Raw genomic sequence first — 22,150 nt, forward strand, 5'->3', positions numbered from 1 at the left:
GAGAGGTTGAGAGAGAGATAGAAAGAGAGTTCGAATCGAGAGGAGAGACTGAGGAGATGTTGAGGTGGTAAACGAGAAGAGAAAAGAAGGAAGGAAGAGAGAGAGAAAAAAATCTTTTTGATCGAGACCCAATTGTTAACCAGAGCAAATTAACTTCAGAAGTTGAATTTTAGAAGATTATATGAAAAATTTGTTGTGGAAACTTGAACACGAGTGGAGATACTGTGGAATTTTGAATAATTTTCTCGGAAATCAACCATTAATATTGTGTGTTTTAATATTTTAAATGTTTTAAATGTTTTAAATGTATTGTGTTTTTTAATGTTTTAAATGTTTTAAATATAAATGACGTATGTTTCTTCGCGTATTGAACGGAGCTCTCCTACTGAAAGGAACAATACTTAATTGTAAATTTCAATGTTCATTTAATAGATTAGGGATTAAATGATTCAGACACGAGCGTGATGGTTAAATAATATAAACTGAAATGACATACGCAGAGAGAGAGAGAGAGAGAGAGAGGTGAGAGGTTGAGAGAGAGAGAGATAAAAAGAGAGTTGGAATCGAGAGGAGAGACTGAGGAGATGTTGAGGTGGTAAACGAGAAGAGAAAAGAAGGAAGGAAGAGAGAGAAAAAAAATCTTTTTGATCGAGACCCAATTGTTAACCAGGGCAAATTAACTTCAGAAGTTGATTTTTAGAAGATTATATAAAAAATTTTGTTGTGGAAACTTGAACACGAGTGGAGATACTGTGGAATTTTGAATAATTTTCTCGGAAAGTCAACCATTAATATTGTGTTTTTTAATGTTTTAAATGTTTTTGAGGCAATTTAGTTTTTACAGCGATAAATTATGAGAAATGAGTGCAAGCAGAGTACAAAAAAAGTCTTGCTTCACCAACCAGCAAAAAAACTGTGTTTTATCTGATCAACTTTCCAGGCAACAGACTCCCCGCACTGTGTGGCCTAGCAGAAGTTCTGAATACTTGGACACTAATAAATTATAGGAAATTTGTTTGCTCTTTTTTGGGATGTAGATCATTGGTTTCGCAGATCATTTTGCTTTTTGGCGTTGGAAACGTAAAAATAAACTCAAAATGCCACTTTTTGAAGCCGCATATCCTCGATTTGAAATTAATTTTCGAAGCCTTGGCTAATTCCCCATCCTCATTGAAATCTTTTTGCTGCTCTATTTGAACAGTTTTCTATCAACTAGTCACCAATTTCAACGCAACATTTGAATCTCAACTTTCATTTGAAATTCAACAATGGACGTTGCTTTGAGAATTTTTCTGAAGAACTCTTTTTGCCGAATAATCAGCTGATTATCATACCTATTTTGAATTACAACAAAATGCTATCAAGTTTGCGTAAAGAATTTTTTTTCGGCGCTCCACATAGCCCAAAATAGAGGCTTGAACCGTTAGATCATTTGATCACTTCACAAAACAATAGCCGGCAGTTGATATTTTTACAATTTACGAGCAGTAAGCCAAAGTTTTTGTCAAATTTTTTCCATAAAATAATTGCACAAAAGATCTATCATAGAAAATATAAAAAATCGATAGCCAAATCGGCATAGTCTCAAATCATTATCCACATTTCATTCCATAAAACAATGAAGCAAACGTAAAAAACGCTATTAAATCTCAAAAGAATATTTAATCACTTTCCCCATTAGTGAAGTTATCTAAAAACTTGGCTTTGCACATTGTTAATTGGTGGATTACGTATAATGCAAATCACATCAAGTCTTAATCAAGTCCTGTTTTTTGAAGACAATGATAAGATAACCATTATTGTTGCAATGGGTATCAAATTATCATTTTTAATTTTCGTATTCTTCTCACATTTTATATATCTACTTCAAACTAAGGACCCAAGTTTCATTCTGTGAACAAAAAGTCCTTTTGCTATAATTTGGTTGCCTTTGAATTGCTTTTCATGGTTAAATCGAATATAGCAACTAAATATTTGCACATAAGGAATTTTTCGTGAGTCAAAAACAACATAAATTTTTTAGAAAATGTTTGCAAGTTTGTAAGTTTAAGTAATTTGGTCCGATTGGATTATATGGCAAGTTTGTCATGAGAAAAGCTAAGCAATTCTTCAGCAGCGTTATTATCATATCGCTTGAATGTTTGATTATCCCAAGTCAATAAATGCTTCAAATTCTTGAAAAAAAATCAAAATGATTTAGATTTGGTTATTGTTTGAACTTCAAGTGAAATTTCATTTGAACTTCAAGTGAAAGTTGAACCTCAAGTGAAATTGAACTTCATACCAGGCTTGTTTTTTGTGATGAGCCACATTTGGTTGATTGATATAGTTTGATGAGAGTTAAACATGACGTGCTTATGAAAAAGCCAGGACATACTGTATCATTTTTCAAAGATTTTTTTTTTCAATTTTTTTATTGCCCAAAACTCTGAATAAAAAAGAAACTCTAAATTTTTGATACCTTGCAAAAAAAAATGTTGATATTTTTACCTTTAGCGGAGTTCTTTTTTTACGTTTGTCTATTCAACTTGTGTTTTAACTTTTCTTATCCTGATTTTTTGCAACTGACTTTAAGAGGCAGGAGGGAATGCGTGTGTTCTAATGTCGCGTTGTTGGCTTTTGTAAACCCTGATTTGAACAATTTTTCAAATTAATTTCAGGTGAATGTTTAGGTTTTGTCACCTTTTGTAGTTTTATGTCGCCTCTCAGAGTCCTATTAATGACTACTTGCACTGGCTTTAGTGATACAGTTTCGAAGCTAGTTAGTTGTTTCATTTTGTTTAAAAAACCAGTTCTTCGAAAAATTTTTATTGACTTTGTTATTTTCGCAATTTTTTTAAAGTTATTTTGATTGCACTGTCACCTTGTGTTTTTAATGACAGGTATATGATCTGACTAAACAACATTGAAATGTTTTCTGGTTTCTTTGCATTGCAGCTGTTGTTCTTTATTACTGGTGCAATAAATTAATATTTCTATCCAAATCAGCAGTAGATATTGCTCTTTAATAAAATTTTGATTGAATTTATTTAATGCCAATCTTTGTTTCCGACACGAATTCATTGTTTCAAACTTTATGCTTTTTTCGTCACATTTATCCTTGGTTATCGTTTATTTTTGTGCCGATAATAACAATAAGGTTATATGTAGAAGCTGCGCTTACGGAGCATGCGTAGCTGCGCTACGGATCCTACGTAGTTGAGCAGTTTTCATAAACAAGTTTTAGACATATATCTTTGTATTCGATTTGTTTCCCTATCGGATTGAACTGGTGTACATATAGCGATTCCGTATCTGTGATCTGTAGCAGAACTCAGTCCCATTCGATACTAAAAAAGCAAAAGATTAGCGAATATTCATAAAATCAAATTGTAATGCAACCTCAAGAATATAGCGGATGTACAGTTACGAAAGCAAACACAACATATCCGGAAAAATTTTGAACCGCTGGAATGAACTGGGCGGTGTAAAGTTCTCCTCGTCACAACTGACTGAGAGAGCAACCGTTACTTTATAAGGGAACTTCATGCTTTAACCTTTGTCTAAATGAAAGGCCAAAGAAGTTCTAAAGTCAGTTTTTTTACGTAATGCATAATGAGAGCATTTTCTTTTCATTCAGTGAGAAATATACTAACAAGAACGAACTAATTGAATCCAAAAAGTATCACAACCCACAATTTGTCAACAGGGATGTTAAAGTTGCTCTGTTGCTTACGTTAGTTGTGATTTCTAGCCAATGAGTTGTGTCAGCAGCATTTTTGAAGCCAAAAATGGTCTGGTTTTTAAGAGACATTTTTTCGTTTTAGCCAAAGGCGAAAATATTTTTCATGCAAGCAGGTCAACATTGTTATCAAAACGCCTAGCTCAAAATAATTTCTCGGATAATTTATCCATCTGATGTGAAAATCCTTCTTGCAACATTTTCTTGGATCCAAAAATTATTCCCTAAATTATTGTGAGTAATTAATTCCGCAAAACAGGTATTCCCGTTTTTTTCTCAATAGAACTTCAAGATTTTGAATTTCAGCTTTCCTTTTTTGGTATTCGTTCCAATATTTCACCCTGGAAGAAGGAAGCCGAGTTTTTCTCGTAAAAAATTGATGGATGCTCTTGACATTTCAATATAAAGTTGATGAGGCTGAATTTCAGTTTCTTTCTTTTATGCCCCCACTCCCCCTGCTTAGTGAAGACCTGCCGTGTAGGCCCCCCACTATTATACATAAACTCCGTAAGGGAGCTATATTTCAGGGGCTATAAGGTGAAAGACCTGAAATTCATAACTCTTCATGTCTGTTGAGAATTCTTCATTATTTAGTGCAATTAAGACTTATGTTTTTAAAGAGATTTAGAGGTTGAAGAAGAGCGTAGAGTGTACTTATGAGATTGTGATCAGTTCTACACCTATATTTTCAAGGGCTCCGTCTGATTTAGCTATGGGACAACAAAGTCTTGAACTGTCTTCCTTGAACTGTCGTCCTTCTGAACTGTCTTGTCGGTTTGGCAATGTCAGATCTAATTTTTGGTGTATTGAAATAAAAAAAATTTTAGACACTAGCGTTGTCGAAATGAAAACTCAAAATTTTCCTGGTTGTCAGAATTTCATGCGTAGTTTATTGCTGTTCAGATAGTTCTATTAATTTAATTTTCATTTAATTAGGTTGGCAAAAAATTCAAACGACGTTTTTTATGCGTACACAAATTGTAATATGGTCGTATTCTTTTAGTTTCAATTCAGAACATTGCAACGCTTGCTGATGAAAAACTGCTGTCTTTCTATGTTTTCAAAGCTTCCCTCATAAGATCTTTTAGAGGAAGCCTAATCTCCTGCTTGGTCCCAGATATAATTTCTTTCATCAGTGCTTTCCATTGTAAACTGTTTTGTTCTTCAGATAAATATGAGTTTTTTTGAAGAACTGGGAAACATTTTAGATTACTTGCTGCTAGTGTAGGTATTCTAAAAGAGCCGGCGAGGTGTGTTGCATTAAGAGAAGTAATATTAATGTCAGAATGTGAGTGCGACTTTTCTGAAATGTTACTCAATTACGGTCCACAGTAAAATGAGTGGTAGGCTTTTTATTCCATTTCAAGGGTTTTGGGTGATTTATTTTAAAATGCATCTGACCAAATTTTATTTTAACATGTGCCCAGAGGGGTCAATGGTATATCGTTTTGTTCACAAGCGGTGATGTGTCATCAATTTTTTTCACAAGGGCTCTAACGAAATCAATTTGGTTTTTTTATTCCTGTTTCTAATATGTGCTAGTCGACCATGAGTATCTAAAAGTATATCTGTAAACAAATCTTTGAAATAAAATTTCAGATACCTGGGATAAGTTTCTACACAACACAAAAAAATTTAAGATAGGTTTTTTTAACGCAATCGGTCTCTAATAAATAATAAACCTAAACAACTTTATACCCACATCATATTCGTTAGCTGCTTTAAGATTAATTCAGCATTTTATGGACGTTATTCCTTATGCCTCAGTGGTGCTTGGTTGTTCTTGTTGTAGCTGTCGCACAGAGCTGCGTTTCGCGGGTAATTTTGTGGGTATATCGGCGCATATTACCGTGTTTAACTGGTTCCCAATTTGCAATTGTGTTTGTATAAAAAATAGTTCATTTAGGAATGTGACTACCTTTCCACAAATTGCTTGTGGTGCGACAATTTTTCTGCATTCACGCCGGGTTGGGGGGTAGGAGGAGCATCAACAATAGTAAGGGCTAAAGAAGGGGCAAGGGGCAAAGAAGACGGTTTTTAAGTCAGTGGTGTTTATACTGCAGTTGAAAATGAATGTGATCTGCGTCTTTGGATGTTACTTCACATTTGGGACAGCGGTTATAAACATTGATACAAATCCAACTCAAATAAGGGATCAGCAGGGGCAGTAACCAATTTAAAATTTGCGCCAAATGAAAACGTGCATTTCGTGGCAGCTAGCGCACTTCTACAGCTATATTTCTTGGGGTGTGCCTAATTGCTTGCTGTTTTTGTTCAACTTAATATGGAACCTTTGTCGGTGAATGCTTTTGAACGCATTTTTGTTTTCATATGAATTTAATTTTTCTTTTTTTTGATCTGTTGTTTCTGTTGTATTTGATCTGTGCGTAGTCCCTGTAAGTATCAATTATTGTCAACCTCATAGAATTACAATTGGTTGGAGGTTGTTTGTGATTGACACAGTGTCTCTGATAACTGCCGCTTAAATTTTACTCTACTAGCATTTCTGTGTTTGCTCTAACAGGCAGAAATTCACCATTTGTGTGTAATTCCTTGATTCAAGACATTTTTTATACAGCCAGAAATTGTGCGAAAGAAAATATTTGAAGTGTTTTAAGGAGATTCCAACTTTCGTGGCTGAGTGATCAAGCTCAAATGGGAGTAGAGTAGTTCAAAACATCCGACGGAAAGCTTTGTATGTTGCTGAGAGCGTCTTTTTGTGCACTCTCAGTTGCTACCAGCACTCTGTTCAAGTGTGTAATTAAGCTTTTTTAAATTTTCCTTAGCTTTCTTAATTTTTTAAATTTTATAATGTCCCTCAATTGTTTGTCAAAAATGAGTTTGCTATCAATGATGGCACCAAGCAATTGATCTTGGTCGCTGTAATGGAATGAACCAACTGAACATTCGGCCTCTTCCAATGCTTGTTAGGAACAGCCAAATCGCTCCGATAACAGTGTTATGCGTACGCTCAAGAATGTGATACGGTGTAACTTGTACCAAATTCTCACAATTCTGTTATTTTGCACTTTTATTTCTAATTCTGATATTATGTCTAATTCTGTTATTTTTAGACATTACAAAAAATCAATCTTCGTTGTTTACGTATATTTTCGAACTAATTTAAGTGTTTATTCCTTCTAATTTTATCTGGACGGCTAACCAGCCAATCGGCTAAAAATCCCTGGTTTCATGCTTCTACTCATTTCTCTGCCAGATATCCACTTTTCAGCAGATAGGAGCGGCATTGTTTTATTGGTTGCTGACATTCATTTTTTAAATGAAGTTTTACTGAAAAAATTCAGGAATTTTTTAAATTTTGTGTTATTCAAAAAAACGGCGGAAATTTCCATTGTTGCAATATTTGCATCTGCAAGGAATTGAATATTCTAATAAACAAACCAACAATGGAAACTATTGATAATTTGTTTTTGGAAGTTGGAAAGAATACAACGTGACAATTTGACAGAGATTTTTTTTCGAAAAAAAAAATCCACAATAAAATTTCCAATCAAGCATGGGCCATTATGATTGCCGATTACATGCTCAAAATTTAGGTCGTCTAAATAATTATTTTACTACATATCAGCATTATAAAAAAGCAGCAAAAATTCATTAGGAGTATCAACTAGCAGTACTGCTTCCATGAAAGCTGTCAACGAGAGTAACTTTTCATAAGCTTTTGAAAGAATCATAAAAGTCTCAATCTGAAGCTAACAATTTTTTAATATGATTGTTAGATGGTTTTTGATCTTCCAAACTAAATTAGGGCTGTTAAAAAAGGTACAACATTTAAAAATTTTGTTTCATATCAAGTCAGTGGCACCTAAAAAAACAATAACTTGGTTAGAAATATCATAAATCACGTAATTATGCTTCTCAGATCTCTAACAGCGTAAACTAGACAGAAACCAAAAAAATACTGGAAATTTCAATAGGCACTCTGGGCGCTCTGAAAAGTACACGTTGAGCCAACACCGTCTAAACTGAATCAACACAGTCTCTTTATCAATAAAAAAAATTTCTTGCTTTCAGCTCTGAACAACTTTTGCCATTGATAAAGTGAACCACATTTGGACTGTTTGTACAAAACCTCATTTCGCTTTGTAACAGTATCCTAATGAAATCTCTATTATGGTTCGCCCGTTAAGCAATGCAGCGTTGCTTTGAAACGTTTTGATCACGCTAATTCCGCAACAAAAGCAAAATTTCTCTAAACAACCGCTGTCAAATGCCAGGTGTCAAATAAATAACTAATCCGATAAATAGAAAAAATTGTTGTTCTCAATATTTGAACGATTTTTGCAATTTGCAATTTCCACGATGAAAAATTAACATTATAAAAACAAAAATTGACTCCCATCACTGGGACAAAGATCCAAAAAGTTGGATAAAACTGATGAAAACACTTAGTGCTGCAGTAATTTCTTCAATAGATGAATCTATCTACACATTTAATGATCTGGTTCCCATTAGTCCAAGAGCAATTGTTGCGTGTTCCCCACGAGCACGTCCCGTTTGGTTCAGATAATCAAAAAATACAAATCTCCTTATCTAGGAAGTGAAACCAATCATGATTGAAGAGATTTAGAAACTGTAGTTTCGGAACTATGTGCACGCCAAAAATAAACTGCCAGAAATTAACCAGCACGATTTGCTTGAAATTTGCATTTTTTTAACGAGTCATTAGCGCTGAAAACGAGAATTTGAGGGTACAACGAGAATTTTGGAATTTGGCCAAAACTGACGGGCGTGGGTATACTTTGTCACTAATTGTCAATGTTTATCGTTTTTTACCATTTCAATGTTATTCGGCCGTCCAAAATTCAGAATTGCCACTTTCCGGCTCTCTGGTCAACCCAAATCGCAAACTTTCGGTCGCGCGAGGAAATTAAATATAGCTTCATTTGAAAGCCCTTAGAAAGGTACATTGACATTCCAAAAGCTATAAAATAATACCAATACTCCACGATCATTTCATTTTCTACTTGCCGCAGTACCGGCATTGGTTACTTCAGGTTGTAATGATGAGCGGGTCAACAATGACTTAAAATTCGGTTATCTCATGCCTGAATTGTTCTATCTAGCAAATTTCATACCCATCGGACATCTTTGCTGCCTATGACTAAAGGTTTCTTCATCTTGATACTACAAAGGCAAAACTGCTGGCTAAATCTTTTGAGCACTCAATTTTACCTCAAAAAGTCAAACACTTTTAAATTGACCACCATCTAGGTGCTAATATTTTGAGACCTGTTGGTGGGAACCATCTCGATAGCCTTCCATATAAAAATGAACAATGAAACTACACTTATGCAAAGTTTGATAGAAGTCTGTCACGAAAAACCACACACAGTGGAAATGGAGTAATCGACAGCACACAGGATCTATTTTCTTAGAACTAGTTTACTACTTTCTCTCTGGTTAAAAAATTTTCACTGCAAAATCAAATTCTAATTGTCACTTGAAATTGCAAACTTTCAAATATAAGTTCCATCTCTAATGAATGTCTAAATACAACTTAGTCTAATCCACCTGCATGTTTTTATCACCTTATTTGCACTCCTTTCATTACAGTCTTTTCACCGTTATTAAGCGTAGAACTCAGGGTGTAAACTAATTGTTTTTAAACTTTTATTTTTGGACAGAATCCTCAACCCGGGGAGAAAAACTTTGAGTTTTTTGGTAAAAACTAAAGACAATTCTCAGCTAAGATAGCTACGATAAGGACAATACAGTGTAGGACAACAAGGCCAGGTTTGAACCCGCTGACTAGTTCTTTCCCAGTTCAGGTGACCATAGCATTAATGACGCTAACCCTTCTGCTATACCGGCTGCGTCGCTGCTTAGTCAATCTGAAAAATTATCCATATATTTGCAATTCATGAAACAATCAGTCAAAGATGATAATTGAATTAGCAAAATTTGTAAACTTTTTGTCTGGAACAGTTTAATATATCTCGAATTTGCTTTTCAAGTTTCTCGGAGAACGATAGCTTCAATTAAACTGTTTGTAGTTTTCAGTTTGAATAATTTAAATTGAAGTTTATTAAATCTGAATTCAACAAACTAAGAGCCATCTCAAGCGCAAAATTTAGGTCTAGCTCTGATTGTCAAATTGATACGGTCTGTGACCTTTAGTGGGGTATAAGCCTCTCTGTGATTCAAAAAGTTACTCGTTATATGATCCTGAAATTGCAGCAACTATTTGGTTCAAAATTATTTGGGAAAAACGGGGGACTTTATTGGCTATGAAAACTTTAGAAGGATTATATAAGCCATTCTTTCAATCCCAAGTTCGTTTACAATGTCACGCAAGGTCAAATTTGAGGTGTTCTGTTTTTGTTAGAGATTAAGGATCCGTCGCTCAAAGCAAAACTGAAGTGATCGCTTCTGTTAAATAAACTCACCTGTAATAAACATAAAAAGTAAGCTTATAAGTTTATCCTCAGATATCTAAAATCTTCACTCTCTCAGAATGACCAAATATCCAATTTTAATCTCAAGATCAAAGTTGGCAAGAATATCGTTTGAATTTTGTCATAAAATTAGAATAGTATACTTTGAAATTATAATCTTTAGCCAAACAACACCACCGAATCAATAATACGGTAAATTTGTTGCGAAAATGCAGCGGGTTTTGCTCGGAGGCATTATTAATAGCCCAAAGTTGGGCTACGGCGCAATGTCGCTAACTTCAAACGTATACGACACACGTGAGGGTTACACCGATGAATATGGGGTCTCTGTCATAAAAAGAGCCATCGAATTGGGAATGACTCACATCGACACGGCACTCTTGTACGGAATGGGACATAATGAAGTACTGATTGGACGAGCAATCGCCGGGCTATCACCCCAGGAGCGGGCTAAACTTTGCATAGCTACCAAAACTGGAGTTACACTCGACGATGATGGGTTCAAAATCAGTAATGAGCCCAAATATCTTCGAGAAACCTGTATGAGAAGTCTAGAGCGCCTAGGAACGCCTTATTTAGACATATTCTGCTTGCATCGGATTGACATGTCAGTGCCTATAGAAGAATCGATGACCGAAATGAAGAAACTGGTCGAGGAGGGTTATGTTAAAGGAATCGGGCTAAGTGAGGCATCTCCGAGTACGATTCGAAGAGCCCACGCAATACACCCTATAGCGGCTGTGCAACTCGAATGGTCTCTTTGGGCGAGAGACGCCGAAACGGAATTAATCCCAACTTGCCGTGAACTGGGAATCGGGATTGTGGTTTATTCTCCAATGGGCAAAGGGCTTCTAACGGGGTCCATAAAGAAGCTAGAAGATTTTTCCGAAAAAGACTGGCGAAGAACGATGTATCCAAGATGCGAAGCGAGTGTATTCGAGCACAATATCAAGTTAGTTCAGAAAGTGGAAGAGCTGGCTGTAAAAAAAGGTTGCTCGGCTGCTAATCTGGCTTTAGCTTGGGTGCTGGCTCAAGGAGACGATGTTGTGCCGATTCCAGGAACATCTAAGGTTTTTAAACTAAGTCCGTCGCAAATTGCTTCTTATTGCTCTAACTTTTTTCCACAAGATGGAAGAATCTGTTTATACGAGGTTGTAGCATTGTTTATTTCAGTATAGCTTTCATTTTCGACTAGGAATCGTTGAAAAAATCAAAGCTAGAAAAATCCTGAACAGCCAATTAAAAGTTTCCCGAGGTAAAATTTGTAGTACTTTGAGACATTCTAGAACTAAGTAATCACCTGACAATAATTAAAAAGAGAAGATCAATTAATAATGTTTAAACCATTTTCAAACAATTTTTGAACAATTTTCTCAGAAACGTGATAACAAATTATTGAACAATCAAGAACAGAAATCAGGAAAATTGTAAATTCTTATAGTTTTGAATTGTTTTGGTGAACTATGACAGCCCTGACAGGCGGTTGTTTTAATATTTATGGTAACTAATAAGCAAAGAGTTGGTAACTTCCCGTACCCAGAAAACGGAGATTTAAATCGATTATATTGAAACTTTCTAACTTAAAACGTAATCAATAAAATGGAATAAAGAATGCGCCTATAGACAATTTTATGTATTATAATCGATTAAAACCGATTATTTGGCTACCACTAATATCTATTAAAACCCAATAAAATCGATTAACTGTTGATTCAAAAACCCAACCCTAAATCCATTATAATGCATTAAAATATGCTTTTAATCAAAATTTTGCATAAAAATTTGTAATTTAAAAGGGGCAAAATGAATTTTGGTTAAAAAGTTATATTGAAGTTACAACTAGAATTTGAAATTACTTTAACATATTTCAATTTGAAAGTTTTCATATACTGATTCTTACTTCAGTTCCACTCTGATCCACAAGCTAATTGTTCAACCTCCGATTTCTTGACTGGAAATTAGATGCACCATCCCGATTCCCACTAAAATGGCTAAAAATAAAGACTTGTTCACAAGAAAATCATTTTTTATAGCGAAATTTTAGTTGTTTTTAGTAATATTACAAAAATAGTACCCAATGAATCTGTTTACCTTTATTTGATGATTACAGGTGAGGATTTTCAAAAAGCGTTCGTCCAGCTGAAAAACTAGAGAAATATGAAAATTCCACTTTTTAAAAAAACTTTGGCAAAAAAATTTTAAATTCTTACCTTTTTGAGAACACAGAAGATTGAAGATTGCTTGTTGCACAGAACTGTTTGTCATCATAGCAACTCTCAACTTAAGAAAGAGACAAATGCATACATACATACATACATACATACATACATACATACATACATACATACATACATACATACATACATACATACATACATACATACATACATACATACATAAATACATACATACATGCATAAATAAATACATACATAAATACATACATACATACATACATACATACATACATACATACATACATACATACATGCATGCATACCTACATACATACATACATACATACATACATACATACATACATACATACATACATACATACATACATACATACATACATACATACATACATACATACATACATACATACATACATACATACATACATACATACATACATACATACATAAATACATACATACATGCATAAATAAATACATACATAAATACATACATACATACATACATACATAGATACATACATACATACATACATACATGCATGCATACCTACATACATACATACATACATACATACATACATACATACATACATACATACATACATACATACATACATACATACATACATACATACATACATACATACATACATACATACATACATACATACATACATACATACATACATACATACATACATACATACATACATACATACATACATACATACATACATACATACATACATACATACATATATACATACATACATACATACATAAATACATATATACATACATACATACATATTTACATACATATATTCAACTAATAAATTGAAAATCGAGGAATTCTTAATCTAAGGTTTGAAGCGTACAAAAACTGGTGGCATTCTTAACATTTCCGTATGGAAAATTGCAGAATTCTGAACATTTCGTATTGAAAATCACGGATTGAGACATCACGTTTGAGACATCACCTTTGACATAACGTTTTTTAACTTAAGATTTTCGTTTTGAAAATAGCGGTATTGAAAAAACTATACCAAGATGAGCATATAACATTGTGAAAGAGTGTACGCACCCTTTACACTATATCTTTTTCCAGACAAAGTATTTTCTGAAATTGGAATACTGATGGTAGTAGAATCAACCAACCTTAAGACAGGAGGTGGTCGAATTAGCTGGTGGACCTAGTTGGAATAGAAGTAAGCAGATTGTCTTGAAAGTAACAATGAGTAGGTTAAAATTTTAAATGAAACCACAAGCGAATATACTTACTTCAATAATAGCAAATTCAGCAAATTTCCAAAAGAGACCCGTTCAAAGGATAATTGTCGTGACTCTAAAACAATCTTTTTAAATAACAAGATTTTATTCGTTGTATAAATGATTTAAAAATTAAATTACCTTCAAATTTTCGTTCCAAAACTGAAATCGCATTGTAAAATCTCATTGTTGCTATCTTTAACGTTTTATTTTTGCACTTTAATTTCTTGCTTTTCTTGAGCTAAGTGCAAATTTGGCAAAATTTTCTGAACGCTGATTGGCTAAAACTCAAGCTCCCGCTGAGAATTATTCTGGGCTTTATAATCTCTTAAAATGGATTTAAATCGATTTTATACTTTGTTTCCAAATTTTTTGTTATGAGAAAAGGAGCAATCGATTTTGTTTTAAAATATGCCAATTATTCAATGAAAATGCTAAAAAATGGATTTAAACGGCCGTATTGAAAGTAAGAGTTGTCAAAAGGTTTCAATTTTATTCTCTTATCTTCTATTGCTCTTCAGAAACCTCAAACTTTATTTTGCACTATGCGTATATTGTTGAAAAATGCATTAAAACTTTGGAGATTTTTGTTGTAATAATTTAATTTTGTTTCTATTTCAAAGGCCTGTGACTCAATAAAAAAATAACAATTATCCAAGCAATGTGATTATTTCTTTACAAAAATTAAAACATTTTAAAGGTGTTTCAGGGCTTGATTAGTTCGTTGTTGTCGCCAGTGGCTTTCCTCCTTTCCATCAAACTGACTCTTATTAAATTTTCCGGGCTATAACTGTATGTTTTCTGGTGTCTTCCTATACGAGTACGGTGACACCTATAATTTTATGGTGCAAAAAATATCTTTTCGAATTATCAGTTGATAAAAAACTTTGCTCCACCAATCGTTGGGTTTTAAGACATTTGTAAAATTATGTAATTGTAGGCAAATTGTATGGGCAACGTCAAAAATAGTCGGTAAAGCTTCAAAAATAGCTGAAAAAGCGTCAAAAATAACCAAAAAATCCTGAAAAGTGGGGCCCCAAAGGCGGTGAGAGTGATGCGGATATTTCCAGAACTACCAGTTGTAGCGATCTAACTACAGGTACGGCGTGTGGTCTGTTTATAATTCGCATACGTTTATCAAAGACACAAAATAGATATTGTTCAAAATAGCCCTCAGATGACCCCGGGCCCGATATTGACTTCCCCGGGTCCCATTTGAACTCCCGGGTCCCATTTAGATCTCCCCGGGTCCCCTGGTATTATTGGTTTCAGTTTTCAGGCCCCCCCCCCCCCCGAGAAATTGGCTAACAGCATTGTAAAAATCGTAGCACGTTACAAAAGTTTTGGAAACTCGAAGTTTTCACTCGTATTTTTTTTTGAAAATTTGTTTTAGACTTGGAAATCAACTTGCAAGTGTTACCCAAGTCTTGCCCAAGACTTGTCAGACTTGAAAGACCTTTATTAAGGCTTGCTCAGTACTGAAAAATGGTAAAAGACTTGCATTTAGTCTTGCCTAGTACTGATTTAGAATTAGAGTTCGTTGCGGGCTCCCAGAGTAAAAAAAAACGTACACAAATAAGCCAAAAAAATGAAATGTTTTTTCTGTACAATCGCATAGAGCTTAACGAAGAAATTTGCTGTGTGAAAATGGGAGTGCTTCTTATGAACAAAAATCAACTGTATAAAAATTATATATTTATTCATCTTACTCATACATATCTTCAAGTTAAAAAAGAGAAAAATAAAGATAATTCAATTTTCATGACTTTTGTTGCACCTCTTGAATCAATCAATTGAAACGGAGAGATTTGTTACCAGGGTAACCACTCTATTTCAAAATCAAACAAGCGGAAAACTCAAACTGTTTCAGACTGTTTCTTATTTGGCAATTCTATGTTAATGTCAAAGTTACAAATGGCCTGTCTAAATTTTCAGACAAATTTTGCCCTTTTACCTTGATTTACACTGTTCCTGGCTCTAAAACATCATTGTTTTTTGTTCCGACCCCTCTTGAGGGGGGAGGAACTATATACTCAACTGGGTTTTTTTTTGTCCAGTCAATTTTGGCCGATCGATATATTCATCGTAGAGAGTTGAGACTGGTATCATTAGAAAGCTTGTCCAGCGTAGAATATGGAATTAAAAGTTTTTTTGATTTTCGTTTTTGAGATATCGGGGTTTAAACTTTCGAGAAAATAGAGTGAATTCCGTTGATTTCATACACCTTTTTTCGAAATTTTTGACTAAAATTTCGCCAATTTTGATAAAATTTAATAAAATTTTTCATGAAAATGTTGTTGATTTTACGTTTGTTTAAAGACAAAATACATTGTCGGCTATTTTCATTGAATTTTTTGTCACAATTTCCGGCTAAATATTTCACAAAATTCAGACTTTTTCATCAAAAACAGCACGAAAAAATTTCTTTGGTCCGTTCTGATTAAATTTACAGGAAGTGCACATCCAAACACCACTAACACAATCTTTGTAGACTGAACAGGGGGCTATTTCCACTTCAACTTCCATTGAGAGAGCTCTGTAAATAAAACTTTGCCGTTTTTTGCTAACTTTATTCGTTGATTATCAAAAACGCAGCATTTTCCTTTGATTTTTTCACAAACAAAATATCTACATCAATGACATTCCATATATTAACAATTCTTAATGCACAATCAAAATTAGCAGGACTAGTTCTGTACCGATCTTGGACCGTTACAATCCAAAATAATTCGGATTGTCATCAGTCGGTTTTTGATAAAACAAATTCGATCTTTTTTATATTAATTAAATAACAGAACATTTCAATTCAAAGCTCACTAGTGATAGCTCCTATTGGCTTCCTAATAATCTCAAAATTAATATATCTAGTTGATTTCTTGAAAGCTAATGGTCTTTTCAACTTTTAAAATACTTGATTTTTACATAAAAAAAGGCTTATTGAACTTTGCCTCCATTTTTCTCTTACTTTGGGCAACTTGTAGCCTAGGGGCAGCAATCAAAGAGCGCTTTTTCTTTCTGCTGAATTCAAATTTAGTATTTATTGCGGTTTTACGCTTTAAGTTATGGTGTTCTGGCTTTGATTCTACTAGAATTCACAATTTTTTTTATTTTTTAGGTATTTGCCCATTTTTCATGTTTTCTAATTATGTCAAATTATCACGTTATTGTCAATTCATATATCACATTTTTGCGTTCAGAATAACGCACAATTGATAATATTTAAATCCTTAAAGATATAGATTGTGGTTCTCTACCGCTTCGACAATACTTTCTCGAAGAATTTATTTGAACTTTTTTTTTATATTGTCGTTAACTGTCGTCTTACATTGTCTATTTAGTCGTATTTAATTTCCTGTACAATCACCCGGTTTGATTGGCTTTTCCTGGAAGAGTAGATGAGCCGATGTTCTGATATTAGAAGATAGATAATGGCTTTCATGACTTTGAAAACAATTGTTTTCCAAAATGGAAAGAAAACATTTCAACTTCGCAATTTTGTTCGTTTTTATTGTCTGTTTGTTACCTGGTCTCGTTAAGTAAAGGTTAAAGATGACATTATATTTGTCTAGGGAAGGTGTCAAAAGGGATTGGTGTCTCAAAATCTAATGTTTTACGAGAAATCGTTATGAATTTACTGGCTTCCACACGGGTTTTTCACAAAAAAAGTAATTGAATTTGTGATTTTTGTCATATTTGACGTTCTTTTTGTAGACGTAAGACATATTCTGGATAATAATATGTCTCAAAAGCTTTCTTTGGAAGAAAGGACGAACCTTTTCAACTTTTTCATTTTGTAATTAATGGCTTTCATGTCTTTGGAAATAATTTTTTTTCGAAAAAAACAAGTATTACATAATTTTGCATTTTTTTCATTTTTTGTCTAATTTTTGCTTATTTTCATTAAAGAGCGGCCACATAATACATTATTGGTGTTCGACGGAGTGCAATCGAACATATTTTGGTGGCTAAAGTATGGCTTTACGGCTTCTGAAAGCGTTTTCTGGCAAGTTTTAATTGATTTTTAGTTTGTTGACTGTTTGTTGTTCTTTTTGTAACTGCATAAAAAATGAATACGAAGAGTTCTTAATTCCATTCTATAGAAGTTTTGGTCATTCTAAACCTATTGGAATTTTTAGTTGATTCCTAATAGTTTTCATTACTTTGAAATTAATTGTTTTTTTTAAAATTCAGCGAATTTTCTAACTTTAGAATTTCTGTTCTTTTTTGTTGGCGCCACTTCAAATCAGCTAGAAAAGCCATCAGGCAGCAAGAAATAACTTTTGAAATTGAAAAAACTTAGAAATTCTCAAAACTCAAAAATGGTCAAAAATGAAAAATTTTACAAGTTGGGACCGAAAATCTGTACACCCCCCCCCCCCGATTTTGGGAAGCCAAAACCCGAGCAACCCGAGGTTATGGCAGACGGTTAGGGTTAACTCTAAGCTACTCATGGACCCAACGAACATTATTGCATCAGACCCACAAGTGTGGCTATTAGCACTTATAAGGTGCAAAATTGGCATTTTTTGATATTTTGTTATTTATTGTTAAATTTCTTAAGTTGTTTATTTATGATTCTCTAGATGACCATTAAAGGTCAAATACCGTACATTCGAGGCATTTAGAGCCACGTAATAACCAACCGTGCTTATGTCAACAAAAGTAAATATTGCAGTAATTTGACATTTACTATGTAAACAATGACTTAAATCATTTTCTTGATTAACCAATCAGAAACAAGTTATGATGATGTTATAAATGATAAATATTTGATTATTTACTTTAACCCAATTGTTTGAATAGTGAAACCGTATTGTATTTAGAACCATTAGAAACTGTTACAAAGAGCAGTTGGCTCTCAGACAGACTAAAATTTGATTCTTTAACAACTTTAGTCTTTTTGTTAAGTTTGCTAGATCTTAAGATCTTGCGAGTTATAAGTTAGTTGAGCCTACTTAACGAGAAGTTTGCAACATTACTAGCTACTGGCTGAAGCCTTACAAACTTCAGCACGAGATTGAACATAGACTATCACTAAGGATTTTCTTAACTTCAATCAACAAAAATAAAGTTACAGTCCTTTAATACGGCCGAGCGACTAATTATTTCAGCGAGATCGTTAGTCAATCGAACCCAGTGAAGAACCAGGCCGGCGTAAAACTCGAGAACCAGGCTGTGATATATCGGTTCCGCTGAGATTCTTGAGCAGCCGCAACATTTTTTGTCTAACTTTTACAAGGTTTTATTATGAACTGGTGAATAACCATTTTTTTCTGGTGATTTACAAGTTATTTTGTTTTTTTTTTAGTTTTATCTGACTCTATTTTGACTTTAATATTAAGTTTTGATTTTTAAAACGGACATAAATTTTTTGATGTAATTAATGTTTATTGTTGTTGTTTGATATTGCCATTCGTCTTCGCTCGATTTCCTAATATCGGCATATCTCATCAACCTAATGCATCATTTTTTACTCCACTGAGTTATTTGCTTTTGAGGCTATCTTTTCGTTCATACACCAGTTTTTTTTGAAAAATACTTGAATTTTTTGTGTTTTTCTATCTGTTCCTCATTTGGTAGACAATTATGCCAAAATTGTGGATGAGCGGGGTCGGAACTTTATGTGCGATTGCACATTACCGAGCCTCCTTGTTTGATTATCAGCTCAATTGATATTCTTGTCTTTTTCTCTTCTGTTTTGGCATCATGAGGTGGGGGTGGGGGTTGAATTCACAATGTACACTATTCCTCATCAATTACATAGGCATCATTTAAACGGAGGGGGAGGGGGTAAGTTTACACATAGATATCAATGATATCAATTTTGACAAGTTTTTTGGAAAAATATTATGAAAATCTTGTTTTTGTCACGTCCTCGACGAAAAATCTTATTTTACTTCGTTAGTGCCTAATAATTGAGTTATATTGGCAAGAGCTCAGATAAAAGCTGGTTGTTTTTATATGCAAGTAACCACCACTTAATAATTGTAGAAAACCGGCAGCTATTATAAGGGAGACAAAATCTCTCTTTCAGAAATGGCTGAGGGAGAACAATTTTGATTAATTTGAAAAATCCAGATTGGTTCCAAATTTGAAAAATCCATTCTAGAGCATTTCACTGAATCATAATATTTCAATTCTGGATTTTCAAACAAGACATATTCTGATTTTCGTTTTTAACATTATCAAGAGAAAAAATCCGGATTTCTGAATTGTCTCTGGCCGGTCTCCAAGCTAACTCTGGAGATCTTATTCCCAGCTAAAAATTTTATGATTAAATATGCCTTGGCAGAGATTATGACATGCTTGAAAAGTTGTAGAAACAATAATGAAACGAAAAAAAATGAAGAACAAATGGAATAGCATAGATTTGAAATTGAAATTAAAAAAGGCCTTCAAAAATTATTATTACGAAATCATAGAAGATTTGAAATTTATTTTCATCAAAAATGGTTAGTATTCTCTGTATTTCATTTTCCATAGCTCTTTTGTATTTTTGAACACAAAAGTTGCCACTTTAAATTTGTATCTCACTGCCTCCTTATGTTTCTGATGATCCCCAGTTATAAAATATGTTTTGTTGTATGTGTTGTTATACCAGACGTTACTTTGTAAAATGTAGCAAGAGCTCCTGGGCCAAAAAGTTATTTGCTAATCAGACTGTGGGAAGGGGGCAGAATGGATCCAAATCCTTTTTTTGCTAGACAATATAGAAGAATAAAACAGGAAACAATCTCTCAAGATATCCTCGATGAAATTGAAAAAGTAAGAAAAAGCATGGAAAAATCCACAAATGCCATTTGAAGAAACAAAAAGAAACAAAATTTCAATTTCCAAAATTTTCCTGAAAATTTCAGATCGAAAACTTGGAGTCAAACGCCAGTGCCCTGGATATTCATTTGAGTCCTGTGGAAATGTCGGAACTGAGCAATGCAATACCCCAGGATCAAATAAAAGGACTACGATATCATGAATGGGAACCATCTTATCTCAACAGTTAAACAAAAACTAACTTTGATGTTTTTTTCACACACAAAAACAGTCAAGGTAAATTTACCGTTAAAAAAACTTTTCCTTAACTGCTAAAGTAAATCCGCGTTTCTTTAACTTAAATTAGTTTACCCTAACTTTACCTTAACAGTTAAGGTCTCGCTACCTTAACAAAAAAAGGCTAAATTTACCATAACTTGCCATAAACTTACCATGCATAACGTTAGACCTCGGAGGTAAAAGTGAAGTCTCCCAAATTTACCCTTAACGTAAATCAATTTATGCTTTTAACTTTAACTTTTATCTTTTACATTCTTACAAAGATGCTGCCATCTCAGAACTCCTGTTAAAATGTTTTATTTTAAAACTTTTTAGTAATTAATTCAATTAGTTTTAACTTATTAAATTTGAAAGAAATATCGAAGGTTTTAAATATAATTTCTACATTGATATAGCTCGCGGCACCTTTAAGTTTTCAATTCAAATATCAACAAATTTCTTTTTATAAATTTATATCTGAGTGTTTGAGCGGTAGTTTGTGCCAAATTTATACACCGACATTAATTTACCTAATCAAGAAAATGAGCATGAGATTCGGCTTTGAATAATTAAGATATTAAGATTCTGGTTCAAAACCCACGATGTCAACTGTACAGACCTTTCACGAATGGGGGAAACCAAAAAATCAATTCTAAAAAAATTATATTTTCAGGAAAAAAACCTTTACCAAAAAATCCACAGTTGGAAACTAAAAAATACAGTCTCATGGAGTACAAATTTTAAATGAAGAAAATTTTTTCTAGAAAATAAACAAATTTTTTTATTCTGCTCAATTCTGTGAAACGAAAGCTCTGTCAATTGAACAAAGATGATATGGACAATACAAAAAAGAGTGTTGAACCTTTTCATTTCAGGAGATTCAGTTCAACAGAGCACAGTAAGATGCGATCAGTTTTCTGGTGCATTTGTGTATAAACTTTAACTTAATGGCTCAATACTCCGGCTTCAGCAAGATGCAGTAAAATTTGGGTCTAAATAAATAATTCTCGGGTAACTCTCCCACAATTCGAGCTCATCCTTGTGCTCAAGCGTCCCCCCCCCCCCCCCGGCTGTCGGCTTTGATTGCCTTAGGCTTCACAGAACTATTCCTCAACATGTAATGAGTCTAATCATGAATAAAACCAAAAATGTTATATATAATTCTGCGAAGCCTAGGCATAGACTATCAAACTGTGCCCCTGTATTAAGCTCGACTTGCCTTTTGGATATAGCAGAATGTACTTTTAACTGGTCTAGACTCAAATATTGCTTCATCACTTTGCAGATAACGACACATAACATGTTTATTTTGACAAAAACGACCTCTCACTTAAGTAGTTCTGCAATTCCATAGAAGGATTATCCGTTGATGGAATGGGCCACAATCTGAATACTGCATCACGTTGCTGCGAGAAATAGCCTTGACTTGTGTTTCAAAATAGAGTTCAAATAGGGCTTTTCACATTCTGTAACTGGACTTCAAAAACTTTTCCCAAATTTTAGGACAGGTA

At 33.6% G+C, this 22,150-nt stretch overlaps 1 protein-coding gene across 1 annotated transcript; it reads left to right on the plus strand.

The window, feature by feature from the left end:
* The first annotated feature begins 10,243 nt into the window (after positions 1–10,243).
* On the plus strand, positions 10,244–20,932 carry LOC142345308 (uncharacterized). The gene is made up of 2 exons (XM_075397299.1): positions 10,244–11,210; positions 20,468–20,932. Exons 1-2 carry the CDS (start codon positions 10,350–10,352, stop codon positions 20,609–20,611), a joined length of 1,005 nt encoding a protein of 334 aa, XP_075253414.1. The 5' UTR covers positions 10,244–10,349; the 3' UTR covers positions 20,612–20,932.
* The last annotated feature ends 1,218 nt before the right edge of the window (positions 20,933–22,150 follow it).

The sequence above is a fragment of the Convolutriloba macropyga genome, chromosome 9 (assembly GCF_964194025.1).
Source record: "Convolutriloba macropyga chromosome 9, txConMacr16.3, whole genome shotgun sequence".
Lineage (NCBI taxonomy): Eukaryota > Metazoa > Xenacoelomorpha > Acoela > Convolutidae > Convolutriloba > Convolutriloba macropyga.

What these genes read in the sequence shown, in the direction of transcription:
- LOC142345308 (XM_075397299.1), top strand. Translation starts at nt 10,350, where the DNA reads ATGCAGCGGGTTTTGCTCGGAGGCATTATTAATAGCCCAAAGTTGGGC. An exon ending in CGATTCCAGGAACATCTAAG is followed by an intron (nt 11,211 to 20,467) that starts GTTTTTAAACTA and finishes TGAAAATTTCAG; the next exon opens with ATCGAAAACTTGGAGTCAAA.